At 39.8% G+C, this 18055-nt stretch overlaps 1 protein-coding gene across 1 annotated transcript; it reads right to left on the reverse strand.

Moving 5' to 3' along the window:
• Positions 1-5518: 5518 nt before the first annotated feature.
• Positions 5519-7499, reverse strand: LOC115816032 (zona pellucida sperm-binding protein 3-like). Its single transcript, XM_030779004.1, has 8 exons — positions 7347-7499; positions 7127-7245; positions 6888-6991; positions 6363-6537; positions 6091-6208; positions 5907-5992; positions 5741-5823; positions 5519-5631 (listed from the first exon to the last, which is right to left on the reverse strand). Exons 1-8 carry the CDS (start codon positions 7482-7484, stop codon positions 5519-5521), a joined length of 936 nt encoding a protein of 311 aa, XP_030634864.1. The 5' UTR covers positions 7485-7499.
• Positions 7500-18055: the final 10556 nt, after the last annotated feature.

The raw sequence follows: 18055 nt of genomic DNA on the forward strand, positions 1-18055 counted from the left end.
ATCGGGCAAACTCTGAGTCTCTGTTCAACTCCTTCGATGCTGGTGCCTCCTTACAGTTCTTCAAGTATCTGACATGACCACACGAACCGTATTGATACAATGGTAGCAGCTGAGACCAGACTTCACAAGAATGACTTCAGTAGCAAAGAGATACGCTTGTATTTTGCCAAGGCGCAAAACAAGCACAGTGTGTCTTTCTATATGTCTCCATGAAGACTGGTATTCACATATAAAGATAAGTGGCAGATCATGTACTTGTTCTAATTTTTAGTGTCTTCAATATCTCTGATATTTTATGAAATTAATTTGTAAACCTGGCTGGTTGTGGTTATAATCCCTTCTCTAAAAATAATAATTTATTTTCATGTCTAAGCGGCATTTCCCCCTTTTTAGCCACTTTAATCAGTTCCAAATCCCTCACTCCCCACTGCTCGCATCACCCCCACGCCAGCCGGGGAGGGTAGCACACCGCATGTCCCCTCCAATACAATTGGAGTCACCAACTACTTATTTTCACCATACTGCAGAGGACTTCTCTAGGAAACCGCAATGTGCTCAGATCCACCCAGTACTCATCTGATGTCCCAACCAGTCAATGGGAATTGCTATGGCAGCAGCAGGGATTCGATTCCCTGCCGGCTTCACCAGATAAATGAGATCAACAGTTCTGTGTGCTTGAGATAATAAAAAGAATTTATGCTTTTTGTTCATGGCACATTAAGTTGATGTCTGATATTGTTAATTTGTCACCCATTTGTTCTCCTGCAACAAGACTGTTAATGAAAAATGTCAGAGGTACACATAAGAGAAAGATCACAGACATAGGGCAAAATCATGAGGCGGGACATCCTTTGTTTTGTTTTTTTCTTATGTGCTATTCACATTTTTTCAGCTGTCTAGTATACTTCATTTCACCTAACAATGATGATACCTCTCCTGTGAAGACATCCACTTCATACGAAAGACAATGCATCCACTGCAAAATCTGAAAAGGCTAGTCCAGCTGAAAACATATCAAGTAGTATTCAATGTTTGTATTAACATGATTGCATTCAACAGCTATTAATCTTTATATATGAATTTTATCATGGATAATCTGTGTTTATTTCCAGAAATAGGAGGTCTTATAGTTTACTGTGACTTCATGGAACAGTGAACTTTAAAAACAAGTCCTGTTAACAACTGCATTTTATTTTTGTACAGCTATTGCACAAGTGTACACCAAAAATATTGCATCATTTGAGTTGCCCTATGGACCCATGTTCTGAAAGTGATTTCAAACCAGTTACGAACACTCCTGATTAAATTCACCAAGTAGCCATTGTCAAGCTCTTTAGTAACTGAATGAAGTAAGAAAATGCAGGGTGTATACAAAATTTCAAAATGCCTAGAACTGGTCTAGGGGTTTGACCTCTAAGAATGGAGAGCAAAACACAATGTGTCCGTAAATCTCAGTCCTTGGGACCTACTCGGAGGCACCTGGCTTTTTTCAAAATACCCAGACGCTCCTGGCTGAAGTCACCTCTGGAGTGTTGCTTCAGGGCTAGGGAAGTGAAAAAAGGCCTTGGGATCTCAAAACCACACATCAAGACACATCACTCAGTTCGGACATAAAATTATAATCTCAAAATACAGTTTCATTCCACTGAGCGAATGTCCGTATAAGACAAATTTACTGTAAGAGACACAGAGATGAGACATGAACATACAAAAAGAATTTTATCTACAAATATCAGGGAGGTAATAAATTAAACGTGGATATAAAAATGCAAACATCAGTGATGAACATCTGGGACCCAGAGGTGAGATTATTCCATCTGTCAGACTTCTTGCAGATCTTGCAAATGGCACCTCATTCCCACAGAGGCTCCACAATGTCAGCTGACATGGCTCCTGAGAAACAAACAAACGTATGCTTAAAATACCTTTGGAAGGGAAAACAAATCAGCATCTTTTCCAAACAGTCTGTTCCACTACAAAGATTTATCATCAAGTCAGCTGCGGTATACTGGGGTTTAACAATGGCCATTCGAGATTTGAGATCTATGTCAGGTCTATTTTAAAAAGAGCACTGCTGAGACCATCTGTGACGGCCATTTTCTGAGATATTAAAAAATGGCAGCACAGCAGTGTTGCCAAAGTCACATGACATAACTGAATGTGTGAACCTCCTCGAATTTTGAGCCATAAAAACATCCAAAAACAAAGCAACACTTGCTAAAATCAAGCAAAACCAAGCTCTGAAGTGATTCAAATAAAAGCAAATAGGCAGAACTGATCAAACATGATAATTGGTGTATTGTATAATTTCTGTGTGTACATTGGGTTGGACTAGTGATGTATAATTCTCAAATGTAAACCATAAACTGTTGTATAAACCATAAATCTCTCTCAACTAATTTCAGAACTTCTCTAAGGAACACACTCTCAAAAAAAGAAAAAAAAACCCACAAGAAAGTCTGACAACTCTCAAACTAGTCCCATAAAACTGCTCAGACAGATACTTCAGCACATTTCTGCTCTAGCTCAGCACCTGATTTAAGTGATTAACCAATTGACCGGTATATTGGCCTGGCCCATGGAAGAAGATAAGTGCTGCACAGAGTTTACAAAGGTGCATGGTGAAAAGCTGCCCATGGAAACACAAAGAGGCATGGCCGGCTGGCTGGTTGTTGTCGAGCGGCACTTACGACAACCCATCAGTTGCAGGATAAAAGCAGGAGTCTGGAAAAGGGGAGGCAGAGGAGGCTGTGTAAACATCTCGACCCTGTTCCCCCCGGACTCTGCCGGCAGAGACAACACCCAGCAGCCAGCCGAGTGGACCCCGAAGAGGGAGAGAGTGTAGAGGCCGGCTCACGGTGCAGGTCTCTTCCCGTTTCCCCAGCCTGAAGCGTCTGCTGCTACCTGAAACGGTTGCCAAGCTGCTGCCAAACGCTGGCTGAACCGCTGCTGGAGGTGATTGCCGCCGGCAGGGTATACCAGAGGAAGGTTATGTGCTGGCTGAGCAGGAGAGCCAGGATAGGGCCCTGGCCCAAGTGTCCAGGCTGGCTGTGTCACCCACTCCCTCCCTGAGCTGGCAACAAACTCAAGGCCCTGGATCCTATTCAGATCGCCCCTGCAAGGAGCGCCTCCACTCGCTTGCACTGGTCCCATTGCCCCAACACCTTGGGCACACTTGTGTGTGTGTGTGTCACTCACTGTGATTAAGCATACCCCTTCCAAGGCGAAAATGATTACCTGGCTCACGTCTCCATTCCACAGTCCATTTACAGCTAAAATCATGTGCATCTGCTAGGCAGGAAAAATATAACCCTGTGGGTTTCTGAAAATTGAGGAAACACTGCCATAAACTGTGTTGCACCAACCATAACTTACTTTACATTCTTCCACAAGACCTGAGGTCTTTCAGTCTTCCTTCTTGTTGTCAATGAGCTCCTGTGTTTGTTGAGCCAGTTTTCTTTTCATTTCCACCTGTTTCTTCAAGGCCTCCTCTGCCTTCTTACTCTGGTACATCTTGACTGCAGCAAAAGCCAAACATAACAGCAGGGTCTTCGCTGCAAGGATGTAGAACAGCAAAGGCACGTTGTCCAGAGCCTGAGGAACGGGGGGGAGGGAAGAGTGTAGATTTGTTCTTGTGTTCTATGAGAATTTTGATTCATAAATGTGTACTGATAACTGTGACAATCTTATTAGACCAGGCTTTTAAGAGCCGCCTCTAAATCTTAATATTGATCCACGATCTCTAGCTTTTCATGATTTCAATAGCAAAACAAACAGCTGACGTATGCTTTGTAATGTGCCTTTATTTTGGCAGTTAGGCCTACCTGTTAATTCAAAGTGTCAAAACAGAGTGTTGCGCCACCACAAACCAACAGGATGGCTGCAGCACACCTTTGCTTTGACTCCACAAGTGTCTGGGACACCTTCGGAGTGATAAGACCCCATTCTTTAATCAGCAAGATCGTTTGGCTTGTTAATTGACATGGACAATGCTGTTTAGGTACTGTTCTAGTATCTCATAAATGGACGCAAGTGTTCTGTTAGGCGAGAGCTTGTGCTTACTGAATGGGATGAAGAGTAACTACACCACTCATACTGTTGCAACAAATGTAATATATTTATCAAGGGCAACTGGGGGGGGGGTTCACATGCAGCAACCCACCCACAGTATAACTCTGGACAGACTTGAGAACTATCCTAGACTGATTAACTACTTATTTCTTTAGCTTTGCAATTCAAAACAGTAAATACAGTTGTAGGGCATGTGCTTTATCACTCATCCCTCACCTATAAGTTTACATTGAGCAAACTGTCACTGAGGCTCCAACAACTCTGCCCCAATAACTGTCCCTCAAAGTCAGTAAATGAAAATCACTGTCATGTTTGCTATAATGAAATGGGCCTGTCAGACATTTGCACCAATACATGACTCCAACATATATAAGCAAGCACTGTTTTAGTGACTCAGGAATCACTCTTGCATGAATACACAAACTTTACCTGTTGCATCCTTAACGCATTTAAAAGCGATTGCTATCATATGAAGTCTAAAACGAATTTCCTACAAAAAGTATAGGAGTTACAAATTAATGAAATCTCACATGACGTCGAGACGACATTGAGAGCTTTATGCTCGGGACCTGCACAACACTCTTACCACCCCCTCACCACGCCTCTTTACTCCAGACAATGTCCTGAACAGTTGTAAGAAGGGGTTATTTTGTAGCCAACCGAGACGCAAGAGCATGTGCAGGCACACTCGTCCCTGACTTACTGTCAGGAACCATAATCGAACGTATGGGGAGTTTCTCACTGCTTCAACCCGTAGTTTAAAAGTAGTGTTAGCCGCGACCAAAGCAGCTGTGGATCTGCATTTTCTGTCTGTAACCTACTTCCATAACAGACTATTTCAAACGGGCGTTATTTATTGAAGTGAATGCTACTGCTAAATTACGCTGCTAGTTAATTAACTTTAGGGTCTTTAATAACAGGGAATCTGTGGAAATAAGTGACGCTTGCTTGACATTTAAAGATGAGCACTGGTTCAGTTAAAAGAAAATTGACTCATTCTTGTAAGATATTCACACTGAAGAGTGATGGCCAAGATTCTCCTCACTATACTGGCAAGAGTAAAAGCTTGCTTACCCGCCAGTTGATCATCTTGACTATTTCGTATGTCCGGCACCAATTTCTCTCTAAAGATTACGAACACGAGTCATTTCGTAGCAGACTACATCTACTCCGAAGGCGTGGCCAGGAAGGCTAACAACGACGCTGGCCCAATAAGCAAGCACATCCAGGTTATAGATCTTTTTAACCAATCGCAGCTTTCTACTGCGTTGGCCGAAAATGGTCACGTACAGTTCACCAACGTATTAAAAATACAACGACAACTGTTAGAGGGGAAAGACTTTATTCCGGTTCTCATCGAAAAGAGAAATTTGCACCTGAGAAATACAAGGCAAATTAGAAGAGTACTTCAAGTGAAGTACATTACATCGATTGCTTGTCGAATCGATTAATGAGAGATCATACCATTAATTGTTGTCTGGTCTGAAGGAACATCAGAAGTTAAGCGATATTCTTTGAAAACTACCGGACCAACTGTAACAACATCTTGGTGCTCTGAACCTGCAAAATTCAGTCAGCCATTATTTTAGAATGGACACACTGCAAGAATAATTGATAATTGGCAAGACCATTTAGACAAATCTACCCGGTCGGTCAACAAATTACATACCTTTTAGAGCCCGTCCCTTTCTTAAAGAACAAGTGGTGTCACAACAGCTGCAAACCTCATCGTTGCCATCAGCAGATGTCCATCTAAAAGCCAGCAAAATTGTTACACTAAATAGCAGATTACAATAATTGAATAATTAGAGACTGAACTGGCATTATTCCAGCACCTGTTATCTGAGAAAGAACAAGCTTTGTTTTCAGCATCCACAGCTGCTGGGACTGCAATTGCTCTCAACATGCAGGTTAAGAAGATCTGTAGAGCAGACACACAGCCATGTCATAAAAGAGACCAATGAAAGTTAGTTGTGTTGAGAGGACCTAACTAGCACTCCAACACAAGTCACTACTTACTGGACCTTGTTCCTGCTGTGCAAAGCGAAAAGACTTCAGTTGAAAGTAAAGTTTGTCATTCTGGACTCTGGCCAAGAATTTAGAATTGGAATGTGTTTGCTTCGAGTCCATCAAGCACCTAACAGGATCCAAAATAAGTGTGCCATCAGTCCCCCCCCAGACAGTGGAAGTGTTTGATAAATTCAGTGAAATCTCATTGCGAGTCATGTCCAGTTGACAGTATGGTAGGCATAAGACTTCTAAATGCAGTAAAAAACCAAATAGATCCTCACCCATGATTCTCAATTACACCATAGATGGGAGGTTCATTTGCTTCAGGTACCAAGGAGGCCACGCAGTAGTCCACAAAAACGCGCAAAGGCCCATAATTGTACAGAACTGAAGCCTCAATGTTCAGTGTGTCGCCAAAAAAGTACACATTAGAAGGTCTGGCAAACCTCCAGTTGTCTGCAGAGAGTCAGGAAACAAGTGCATGACGGATACACTCAGTCTTCAAGGCCTTGATTAGCTCACTCAAATTAATAGAAGGCTGGAGCAAAATTTTGAAGCCAGTGGATCCTGAAGATCAGACCAAGATGCAACAATGCATTATTCTTTTGTTCTCTTCTCTGCATGCAAACACTTGTGGACATCAGTGGTGTCAATCTTATGACGCAGTGCTTACAAAACACCTTAACTAAAAATGGAAACATTATCCCCACATCATAATTCAGCCAAAACAATTCTTTACTGCTGAAATTAAAAAAAAAAAAAAAAAAAAAAAAAAAAAAGTTAGTTAAATAGAAGACGGCATTCACCAGTCATAAGCTTTAAGGAGAAAGCCAGACGTTCCTCACTCATCTTTGTGGCAACAAAGGGGATCCGGGTAGGACTGAGGGCTTTGCTGCTCACATTGTGGAACCTGGGGAGTTACAGAAGACATGGATATTTGGAGTGTACCCCAAAAAACAAACAAACAAAAAAAAAAAAAACCCACACCACACCCCTCTAGTCAGCATTTTAAAGAAACATCTGAGTACAGGGGTTGAGCATTTACCTTAAATACTGACACTCAATGTGTACTGTTGCACTGTTGGTCTTCACAATAGGCTCGTCACCAGATGGTGTAGGATTGTGGGTTAAAACGAAATTGTAAATTAGCAAATTCTCAGACATCTAGGAGAGAACAGAGTTGAACAGATTCATCCAGGAACCCCCACCTTCAGTGAGAATCCAAAACCAAAGCAGTGAGTCATGACACCACCATCACCACATACCTGTAGAGCGCTTCCACACCCATGCAGTGGAGTTTCAAACAGTAGCACTTTTGAGTCATCGTCCTGCCCTGTTGGAGCACAGCCTCCCAGTGTAATATCAGATGGCTTGATAAGTTTGCCAATACCGAGGAAGTCCATCTTTACTTCCAGTTGTAGATAACTCTCCCCACAATGGGCAGACACAGAATTGGGAACAACAGGTATCTGAGGATCAAATTTGATAGTATGCACTGGCCTTGAAATTGTATCTTCTGTTCTCTGGGGTTTCTGCACCACAGGCTGCTGTAACTGTGTTTCCTGGGGTGTCTGCCCTACAGAAGACCACAGAGGAGACTGTGGTGACTGGAATCTTTGCATTCCCGTTTTTTCAAGACTAGAATGTTGTTGCAGACGGGACTGCAAATAGTCTTGTCTTTTTCCAGATGTTGGCCAACGCTCCGCGGCCTGACCCTGCCGGGGGTCTGTTGGTGGCGATGGAGTTGGTAACCATAGGTCTATACCTCGAGGTAGATCCATTTGTAGTCGTTTCTGTGGCACTTGGATAGTCTCAGGAACAAAATAAACCCAGAGTAGTAACACAAGTGTAGACCAAAAGCCTTCCATTGTGACTGTTTGAATCTTTCTCACAAAAGTACCCCACAAAAAAAAAAGTCTGAAATTCAACAGCTTTATACAATTTAATACATGTAGACCTGACCTGCAACCTGTGCCTCTGGTTAATCAGTTTAATCGCTCTCCAGCCCCGGTAAATTGAGCTAGAGTTATTTGTATTATTGCCCTCTGTTGGATGAAGAAAGTCAGTGGTGTCAAGTAACACACTGTTTTGAACCAACGCTCAAGTCCCATAGAATAGATCTAAATGTGTAATGAATGACAAAAGTGATGCCAGTTCAGCTTAGAAGGGCTAGAAATTCTAATTCATTCAATCCAGTGATCTCATTGGGTATCAGCATTAGTAATGCTCCAGAAGAGATTGAAACACTACGCAACCAGCTGTGGTGCATCTTTGGTTTCTCTTCTATCTGTCGTCCACTAGGGTGCACTACTGTAGTACACATAGTGTAACACAGCTTTTTTAAGCGGTTTTAGCAGTGCTTGAACAGCTCATAGAAATGCAGAGAATTGCAGAGGTTCTGATGTATGTGCTTCGTTCTGTAATCTTAAGAATCTGTCCTCTGAGTTATGTGTAGGTCTTTACCATTGGCCATGGGTGCTGCTGACAACTGTACTTAACAGATTAATCCTCAATATTATAATATTTTTGATGATTATTTTGTACAAATTTGATTCAAAACAATCAGCAATGGAATACCATATAGACAGAACAACTCATTAATCTGGTGTGTGCCTAAATTCAGTGCTGTCAATGGCAATTCAGTTCGATAAAAACCTATGAACTAAATGAGGGCTTACTTCTTGGATTGAAATGAAACTCAGTTCAGAGTTACAAATCACTTTGAACAGAGATCGAAAGTTCTTTTTGGTCTAAAGCTACCTGAGTCATGGAATGTATTAGCGTGTAAACAATTTTTGTATTATTAAATATGTTTTTTTGTGTGTGTCTGTGTATTTTTTTTTGGGTTTAGCCAACCATTTTAAGGTGTCACAAGGGACTGTTATATATTCACATAGGCTGTATTTTAACCTCTAGAGGGCATCAGAACTCTGTAGTTTCAAAGAGCTGAAGCAGCAAGTGTTTCTTCTTCTTTGTTTGGATATTCTTGCCTGCGGACTGTCCTGACACAGCTGTGCATCGTGTGCACTTTTTATTTTATCTAAATTCTAACTACTTTCAGTAGTGGACTGTGATATAACAAAGGCAGTTACATGAGGAGGTTAGATCCCTGAGGAAAATGTAACCACATCTGAGTGTGTATTTCCACATATTTTAACAAGTATCTGTTGCTAGGTGCCATATTTGGATTTTTGGCAAACCTCTGATAAGGCAGTTATAAATGTATACCTACAAAGGTCACAGACACATATGGGTCTTTTTTGGAGTCTTGGGGTCATGACCTTAAATTCCTTGGGACTAGGGACCTGATGTGTCTTTATCATGAATTCAGCATTAAATTATACATAATATTGTGTACATTTTATTTCGAAATACTGCTTAAAAACTTAAAACTTAAAAACAAGCTATTGACTCAAGTGATTGTACATCATTTCAAGCGACACATCCCATAGCAAAATGAAATCATTCCATCTTTTTAATACCCAGATTCAGGGTAAAACATGAGACCCAGAGAGATTTAGTGTTATGTAAGATACTAGGATAAAATATTATTTATATTAAGTTATGTCATAAAATATCAAATTTAACACATCACTTTTTATAAAAGTACTAATACCACTCTGCTTTGTGGCATGAATAGTGGGAGTCAGTGTGGAAAGATGAGGAGGAAGAGGAGGAAGAGTATGTTGGCCCATCTGAATAAACAGGGCCTATGAGGTGAGGTGCGTGTGGAATGTCTCGCCTCCTCCGGCTACTGACCTTCCCTGCTCCCTCCTCGCACCACAGGCACCGTCTCCTCATGGGGAGACAGAAGATCGGCCTGCTGGGAAAAACAACAGTGGATTCTGGGAAACTACGTTTTGTTTTGTTTTTTTTCCTTTTCCCCAGAAAACAACATCTGCTTGCCTTGCAGCTGAGCGGTTTTGTTTGTCAGGGAGAAAAGAGTGGCAAAAGGCACCAAAAGTCTTGAGATGGAAACTTTTTTTTCCTCCTTTCTCAGTGGGTAAGGGAAGAAGATTGGATCACAGTTCAGCAGAAAAGAGGGATGGATCACTGCACACATTGTAGAGTGTGAGTTTTACTTGAAAAACCAAACCAAAAGGTTCTTACAAATCAAATCATTATAATCACTGTGAATGTTTCATAAGGGAAATCCTTGCAATTCTTGCAATTTCTAATGCAGAGTGCATAGTCAAAAAAAGCCATGTATTGCAAAAGCACTCAAGTCATTTACAGTTTGGAGTGCCCATAACATAAGATCTAAATTGACTGATCAAAGAGGGACCACTTGACCAAGCATAAGTATACCATTAGGCTGGGTAATGAATCTTACCTAGTGGGCAAATGTTTTAAGACCTTGCATAACAGTAAGACTTCAACCCTCCAAGCAATGGCCACTTACCGCAATCCTCTCTCCATCAAGAGGTGTAACCAAGATCAAAAGTTAAAACAATATGAGTGTTACTGATTTCATAAAAGTACAGGCAACCAAAGAAGCTGAATTTATTGTTTGCATTATTATAGTCTCTTATTAATGTTCAGTTTTACTTGTGGTGCTTGTCATATTATGTGGCTACGTGTTCAGCTGTCACTAATGGCCACCTGCTGAACTCAGAACCTACAGTTTCCCATGGTGTTTGGATATGCTGTTGTGTTCTCCGTAGGGGAAGCTACACATGAACACATTTGATGATCAGATCTAATCTGATCGTCAAATGAACCGATGGAATAAAGAGTGTTTAATTTTTCAGGAAAGAAGAGTGCTCCTTTCCTATATTCTGGTATTTTATTCCTGTAACCCCAGACCAAAGAGCACCTTCAGTATCTTTTGTGATTTAATTAGTATTAGTATTGTCTCTGTTTTTTCCAGTCTTTCTTTTTCTCTTTTACCTCTCTCTCTGTAAGTCTGTTAGTATGTATATGTCTATCAGGAGGCTAATGGGAAATGTCTTACTTCATAGCTGTCTTATATGCAGTCACAGTGATAAAGTGCACCATGAGGATGTATGGAAACCATGCTGTCTTGATCCTTATACTAAAGCTGCTGCTTGTAATGCCCAGAGCAGGTACTTGATAAAGCAGGCTGCTGTGTGTCTTATTGAAGTCTTTGAACTTAGTTCATCTTTGAGAGAAATTGTTTCTTTGAAGGGGAAGAGATGCTGTCAGCATGTAGACAAGACACTTCGCCAAGACACACGTACACGCACACATGCACAGACACATACACACACATACACGCACACACAACGACACACACACACACACTGACCTGGTTCTGTCAGACTCTCAGGGGAGCTGTGGCAGGTTCCACTGTGTTTTCTCTTTGTAGTTGAAGTATGTGTCACTGTTGGGCGATATCCCTTATACAAGCACGCTGGGGTTTTTCTTTGTTTGTTTTGTTTTGTTTTGTTTTTAGTCCATTAGTGTTTTAACTTGTGGGATTTGAAAGCAAGTAGAGGGTGAGAGCACAATGGTAGAAAAGGCTGAGTTGCTCCTATTCCATTTATTTTGATCAGTCAAATTTTTGGATGACTGAAAGTGAAATGCTTTCTGATCTGACTCACTGTTGGCAATAGAGTAAAATCTAAACAATGCTGTACAGTAAACTCTGAATGCCTCTGTTGTGCCATATGCCATGTGGGTACATGACCTTGATAATAATGCCTAATTAAACATTGTTTCATTCACTCATGAGAGGTGTGTCTCTGACACATGAATAGCCAAGTATCACAGATTCAGAGAAATAAAACATGTACTTTTGTCGTACAGTATATTTTTATAAGGGTCCAGCTGTACAGTAGAATAGCACACCTCCTAGGTCTGGGCCTGTGTTGCCTAGTAGCCTGGTTAAACAAGGCAGAACTAACCAAGCACACCTGGCAATGATGTTCTAATTACCATAGCAATTACTTGCACACAACTAAGCTTTTTAGTATTGTTCAAGTTGTCAGCTAAAACACATTTTTACCAGATGTTGACGAATAAATGTGACTTGGGCTTGGATTCATACTACCAAGTTCACTGGGATACAAGCATAAAGCTTTTAGTTCATTTCATTTTATACTGGCCATTGTGCATGAGCAGACACATGACTTTATTTATCAGACACTTTCAACATGTATTTTAACAAAAAGTAATCCAACTTATATTTCTAATTTTGATTGTTTGAACATTGACATTGATCACGTTGTGTTCAAAAAAAAGAAAAAAAAGAACTGAACTAAACTAGAACTAAACTAACAAGTTTGTGACCACATCAACCTAAAGAGCTTTAAAAGTGGTCCTATATTTCTCAAGTTTAAATAAATTAACTAATCCATTGAAATAAAACACTTTTAGATACTTTTTGTGGAAGAAGAGTGATTGGACTTGAAATGAACTTGAAAAATTCCCCTTTTCTAAGTAGGGGTTGGACTGCAGGGAAAAAAAAAGAACTGTGATAATGTTTCCTTTTCAGTTATAGGGTGTGTCCCAACGTGCAGTAAACATAATATGTATTCTGAGTAGGCTCTGTTCTCAGAAGAGAGCCATAGTGGAACACTTATAGTGCTGGAGGGAGTATATGGGTGATAGTATCTAAACAGTCACCTTCCCCTTTGTTGTTATTTATGTATAAAATAACTGTCTCTAATTATTTTTAGTCATCTCAAAAATGGTCAAGTTTTTCTCTTTCATTTTCAAACAGTTATTTGACAATGTTATTGTGTCTACAGATGTAACTCAAATGTTTTACAATGTCTACAAATTTTTCCTCCCTGTGTGCATACATGTGATCTAAACTCCAATTTTATGCATTTTTGAGACTGAGACACTATAAAACTGTTGACTACTACAATAGATATCAGTGGATTCTAACATCCCTGTTGTGGCTAGTCTTGGCTAAAAAAAGAAGTCTAACCACTTCCTAGGTTCCAGTGTGTACTTCTAATGTGAAGAGTCAAGACAGAGAATCCAATGTAGTGTTTGTTCATTTATCTACTTCTGTTTCCAGAAGATTTGTATGTGTGTGGTTAGGGGACCATGAAACCAAACAGGACCACTAGTGCCTCCCACTCGTGTCCTATTTACTGGTACAGATATCAGAAAATGGTGTATGAGCAAAATAGGAAGCAAGGAAATTCAAACAAACGTCAAGCAAATGTTAAATTTAGATGAGTGTTTTTGTAACTTAAATGGCTCCTACATTGTCTGTAGGCTTATAAATGTTGGCTGAACCAAAATGAAACATAATTTTTTTTCTCAAAAATAAGAAATGTTTAAGCATTGCTAAAAAAAAAAAAAAGCAACTTATTACAGAAAATGTTTCTGTTTTCACTGTCTAAAAGATGTTGCTGTTAAAATATGTTTTCAAATCTTTCTTAAAAATGAAAGTTTTCTCTTTTTTGAAAAAAAAAATTGAGAGAAATGTATATTTGTTTTAAGTTGCTTATTGTTCTCTTTGTGCACTGAAATTAACCCATTGTTGCCCTTGTGTCACTTTAAACATCATTCAAGGATGAAATGTCTCGAAACTCCAGTTTCTTGTCAACATTGCTAGGAAATGCAGACTAATCATTGTTAGTAATTGTGACATGATTATGAGAAAAAGCAACTGATGATTCAGAGCCTCTGAAACTTAGAACACTCCAGATGAGGCCTGATGTGCAGACTGAAGAGGACTGTACAGATGAAAGAAACGCAGCAATGACTCCATGCTTTTCCTTGGCTCACATCATGGTGGATATATCTTTGTCAGCTATTTTAAATCTGAAACAAAGGCACTGGAGGAGTAAGACGAGAGGACTTCTGGAAGTGGTCTACCAAGGCAAGTGCACTCTCTTGGTAGATTTGATTTCTGGGCCTCTAGAGAATGTTCGCTTGTGAAATTCCTTCATGTGGAATTGACACATGTGTGAGTGTGGCAGAGGGAGATCCCCTAATGTTAGATTCACACTGTTTGAATAACTTGCCCATCTCTGACTGATCTGCACCTGTGCCCAGTTTGAAAGCTCCAGCTGAGCCCTGCATTTCTACAGTACAAAAATAGGCCTGTGTTAGGGTAAGCATGGTAACTAAACTCTTTTCAAACTTTTCCCTAGACTCACTCTCTTACTTTATTTTTAAATATTCTGAATCATCTGTGCTGCTGAGTCGTCTCAATTTGTTATAGTTTGCAACTTGTGTTTGTACCGAATTAATTAGAGGAATTAAGAGCCAAGTATGTTGCCTTATGTGTGTTCACATGAATATCTGAAACATTGTGAAGTCTGACTTTGTATATTCTGTAACAAGGTGCTTCTTTTAATATGATCCCGGTGTGACATTCACTTGACCAGTAAGCTTTTTTTTTTTTTTTTGCCTTTGCAGTGCACAGTGACAAAGCCTGATTTCCTTACACTACCCCTAATTAATCCCAGTGGAGCCCTAGACACTGCATTCGTATTCACAATGTATTTTATATCGCTGATTCAACCCAATCACATTAGAATTCAGTAGGCTGTAAAGACATTACATTAGGTCTGCATCAAATGAGGAAGATAAGCCGATCAAATTAATACTCAAGCTGCGCTACATTATTGGCTCATTTTTATTGAATTTTACCACAACATCCTTGCTGTTCAGAGCTGTCATTCCACATTCCATAATCGCTACTTTATGGCATCCCACTCTGCTCCATATCTTACTGAACCTCTACAGTTTTACAGAGCTTTAATGAAAATATCTTAGCTTTCCGGAGCTTTCATATCCAATCTGTAAATTCATCCAGCACCGCGGAGGGTGGGGGTGGGGCATCCACTCAGAGGGGAAAGGTGGAAGACATGCAGGCAAATGAAAAGTGTCACCACTGTGCATGTAGCAAGGCAACTCAAGTCAGCGAGCCATATTCCTCCATGCTATTGCATAATGCATGTGTGGCCATACCTATGCACACCACAGGGAAGGAACAACCATGCAAAAATGAGAGATAAATAACGAAAAGAAGGGACAACACATGAATCACTTTTTAAGCCTATTTACAATTTCTATTTACAGTCAAGTTGTAAAGCCGATTTACAATCAAGTTCCATATTATATGACTCTGAACAGGAGAAGGAAAAATTTAAAGTTTTAAATTCATTCACAAGTTTGGGTAGGAATGTGCTTCTTGTTTGTTCAAAATATGTGCATTATGAAACTTCAATGACAGGTTTTAAGAAAACGTGTTCCCTACAGTGCACAGCAGCAGCGAGATTCTTCCTGTTGTTTTTTCATTAGCCTCAATGTTTTGACACATCCAGCTGATTCAAGGCAGTTACAGTGAACCTCTATGGCAATGCCAACTACAGTACGTGCAGTTTGATAAAATGTGCAGTTAGTCTACTGATAGTAATAATAAAAATAATAACAGAAAGTAAGCATTTGGTTCTTATACAGGCCACATGCTTTTAATTCAAGTTATATGATAAATTCTAATTAGTGTAACTCTGAGTACATCCTGTGTTTCATACATGCGTGTATCTGTCTATGCGTGTACGCAAGCATGCCAGATGCTACTCCATGGCCCCTTATGGTGTGAAGTCCCTGTACAGAGCAATGCTTAATTAGTGACATGTTACCTAAAGCCTTAATCTGTGAACCCCATGAGACTGGTGTGTAGAGTATGCAGGCTGTAACATCAGCCATCATTCATTATAAACAAGCAAATTAATCAGCCTAAGGAAAGTAGGACACCAAAAAATATTCTTATGTTTAATGTTATCTCATTGTCTTGGTTTGATTCACTTGGTGCCGGTTATGTTTTGGATTACTCTGCTGCAGCGTGAGGCTTAGAAAATTATTTTGAGATTGTACAATTGACAGTTTAGGCACAAATTGTCTCTCAGTTTGGAATCCTTCACACAGAGTTGTGTAGAATGTTGCTGACTCACCGATCACGAAACACAGACACCATGTGCAAACATGGAGCTGACACTCTGGATATTACAGACTGTTCTCCAAAGTCTCTAGAAATATTACAGAAATGTGTCTTGTTCTGTGTTGCAATATCAATGCCTTCCCATTATAAATTTCTCAAAAACTCATTTGATATAACACATTCATTGTCATGTGTACTTTATTGATCCTGACTAAAGAAATGTATCACCTGGAGATATAAAACAAAATTTAATGCCATATTTCACATAGTTCACGTTGTATATCTCTGTTTTCCGATTAAGAATGAACTCTCAAATTGTGAAAGGAATCTTGAAATAAAAACTTAAACATCAAATAATGAAATACCCAGTCAGGGATGTACGGAACCAAACAATTTGTTCCCAGCTGCACAGTCATGATATCTCTTAAAAGATCTTACCATCAAGCTGACCCCTCCCCCCGCCTGCCCCAGAAGAAAGTGCTCTGAGACCTCATTGGTCAGTCATTCTCAAAGTACCTATTGGACCTGTTTAACACCAGTGAGCTGCATCCAACTGTTCTTGAATTTGCATGTTTGAGTTCAGGCCTGCGTCACAGAGATTGATTCTCACTTTGTCCTTGTCCCTTACCTTTACCTTCCGTTTTACTGCTCAACCACATATTGCTGCAACACATCAACGGACGTAGGGGAAAGGATGCGTGTTGGCATCTTAAAAGAGTTTCAGGTTTACACATCCCTTATTGTTTTGCTGTGTGAACAGCAGTTAAGACCTGTGTAGTGTGGTTCCGTGAAACAGAATTTCCTGAGCCTCAGAAGAGGCATTAGCAAGATAACTCGAGGTGAGAGTTCAAACTGTCTAATCAGAGAGCAGAACACAATCTTTAAACAGTTTTGATTTTCAACTTAAGTTGCTCAGGTAATCCCACTTCGTGGAACACCATCTCAGCCACTGACTAAACGAGAATTTGATGGCTGTGCCACGATAGCCGGGAAGCCTCCTTACTGGTAGTGCTGCTGTGTAAAGACAGGTGAAGTGTCAGCTTGTGTGTGTTGCCCTCACGTACGTTTGACATTGGTCGTGTCCTTGGTTTCACAGCAGTAGTTCGTTGTGGAAGGTTTTAAATAACCGACAGATTGGGGTAAAGACCAACATGTGTGCCTCCTCAGTAGCATCCCAAATGGCTCATTACCTCTTGTTGGTCTGTTTTGATTGTGTACATCATAATTGTTATTTGGCAAACAACAAAGATGAAGGCAACAAATGAATGGGAATTAAATTGTTTAAAAAAAATTTTAAGTTGAAAAATAAATGATATATATGATAAACAAAAACCCATTGTTTCTCTTCTACTCTTACTGAGCATCACTTGTGGCTGCCCTAACTACCAACAAGCACCCATGGCAACGCTATGTTCTGTTTATGGTATATATATCATGTTAAATGTCTCAGAAATGTTAAGTATTTTTTTACATTTGACTTGACATTTTAATTCAGATGCCAGCTTTATGAATGATGCAGGCAGATAATGTCACATTTGTTGAGGAAACAATTACAAGAGATGTAACATTTTGGTTGCTGTCTGCTACTGCAGTTGTGCCAGTATACATCTCAGCAATTTGGTATTACTATATACATACTGCTCTGAAAAACAGCAGTTTTTTTTTTTTTTTTTACTGAGCAGTATGGGGCTCCTCAGGTCGTATTCAAAGCAGGAACGTAAAACACCTGGAGAAACCATTTAAACAATATTCAGTTTATTAACCAACGTGTATTTGCTTTTTCTAACAGCTGTTAGTGTTCACTGGGTATGAATAAATTACACCCAAATGATTTATTAAAAATGATCATAGCTGTACAGATGCAAAGAACCTACAGAAACTTTTTACTTTTGCATACATTAATTATTGACTTAAATTATCAACTTAGAGGACTTAAAGTACTTAATATGTGTTATGCCAGTTGATATTTCTTTAGAAAGCATCACAGAAGACTACACAGCAAATGTTTTGTTTTGGGTTTTTTTCCCGGTGTATTTTACAGTTTCACAACTCTGTTTTATGTTTATGGAACCGTCTGGTATTGTCCACAATCTCTTTGTA

The sequence above is a fragment of the Chanos chanos genome, chromosome 7, assembly GCF_902362185.1.
Source record: "Chanos chanos chromosome 7, fChaCha1.1, whole genome shotgun sequence".
Lineage (NCBI taxonomy): Eukaryota > Metazoa > Chordata > Actinopteri > Gonorynchiformes > Chanidae > Chanos > Chanos chanos.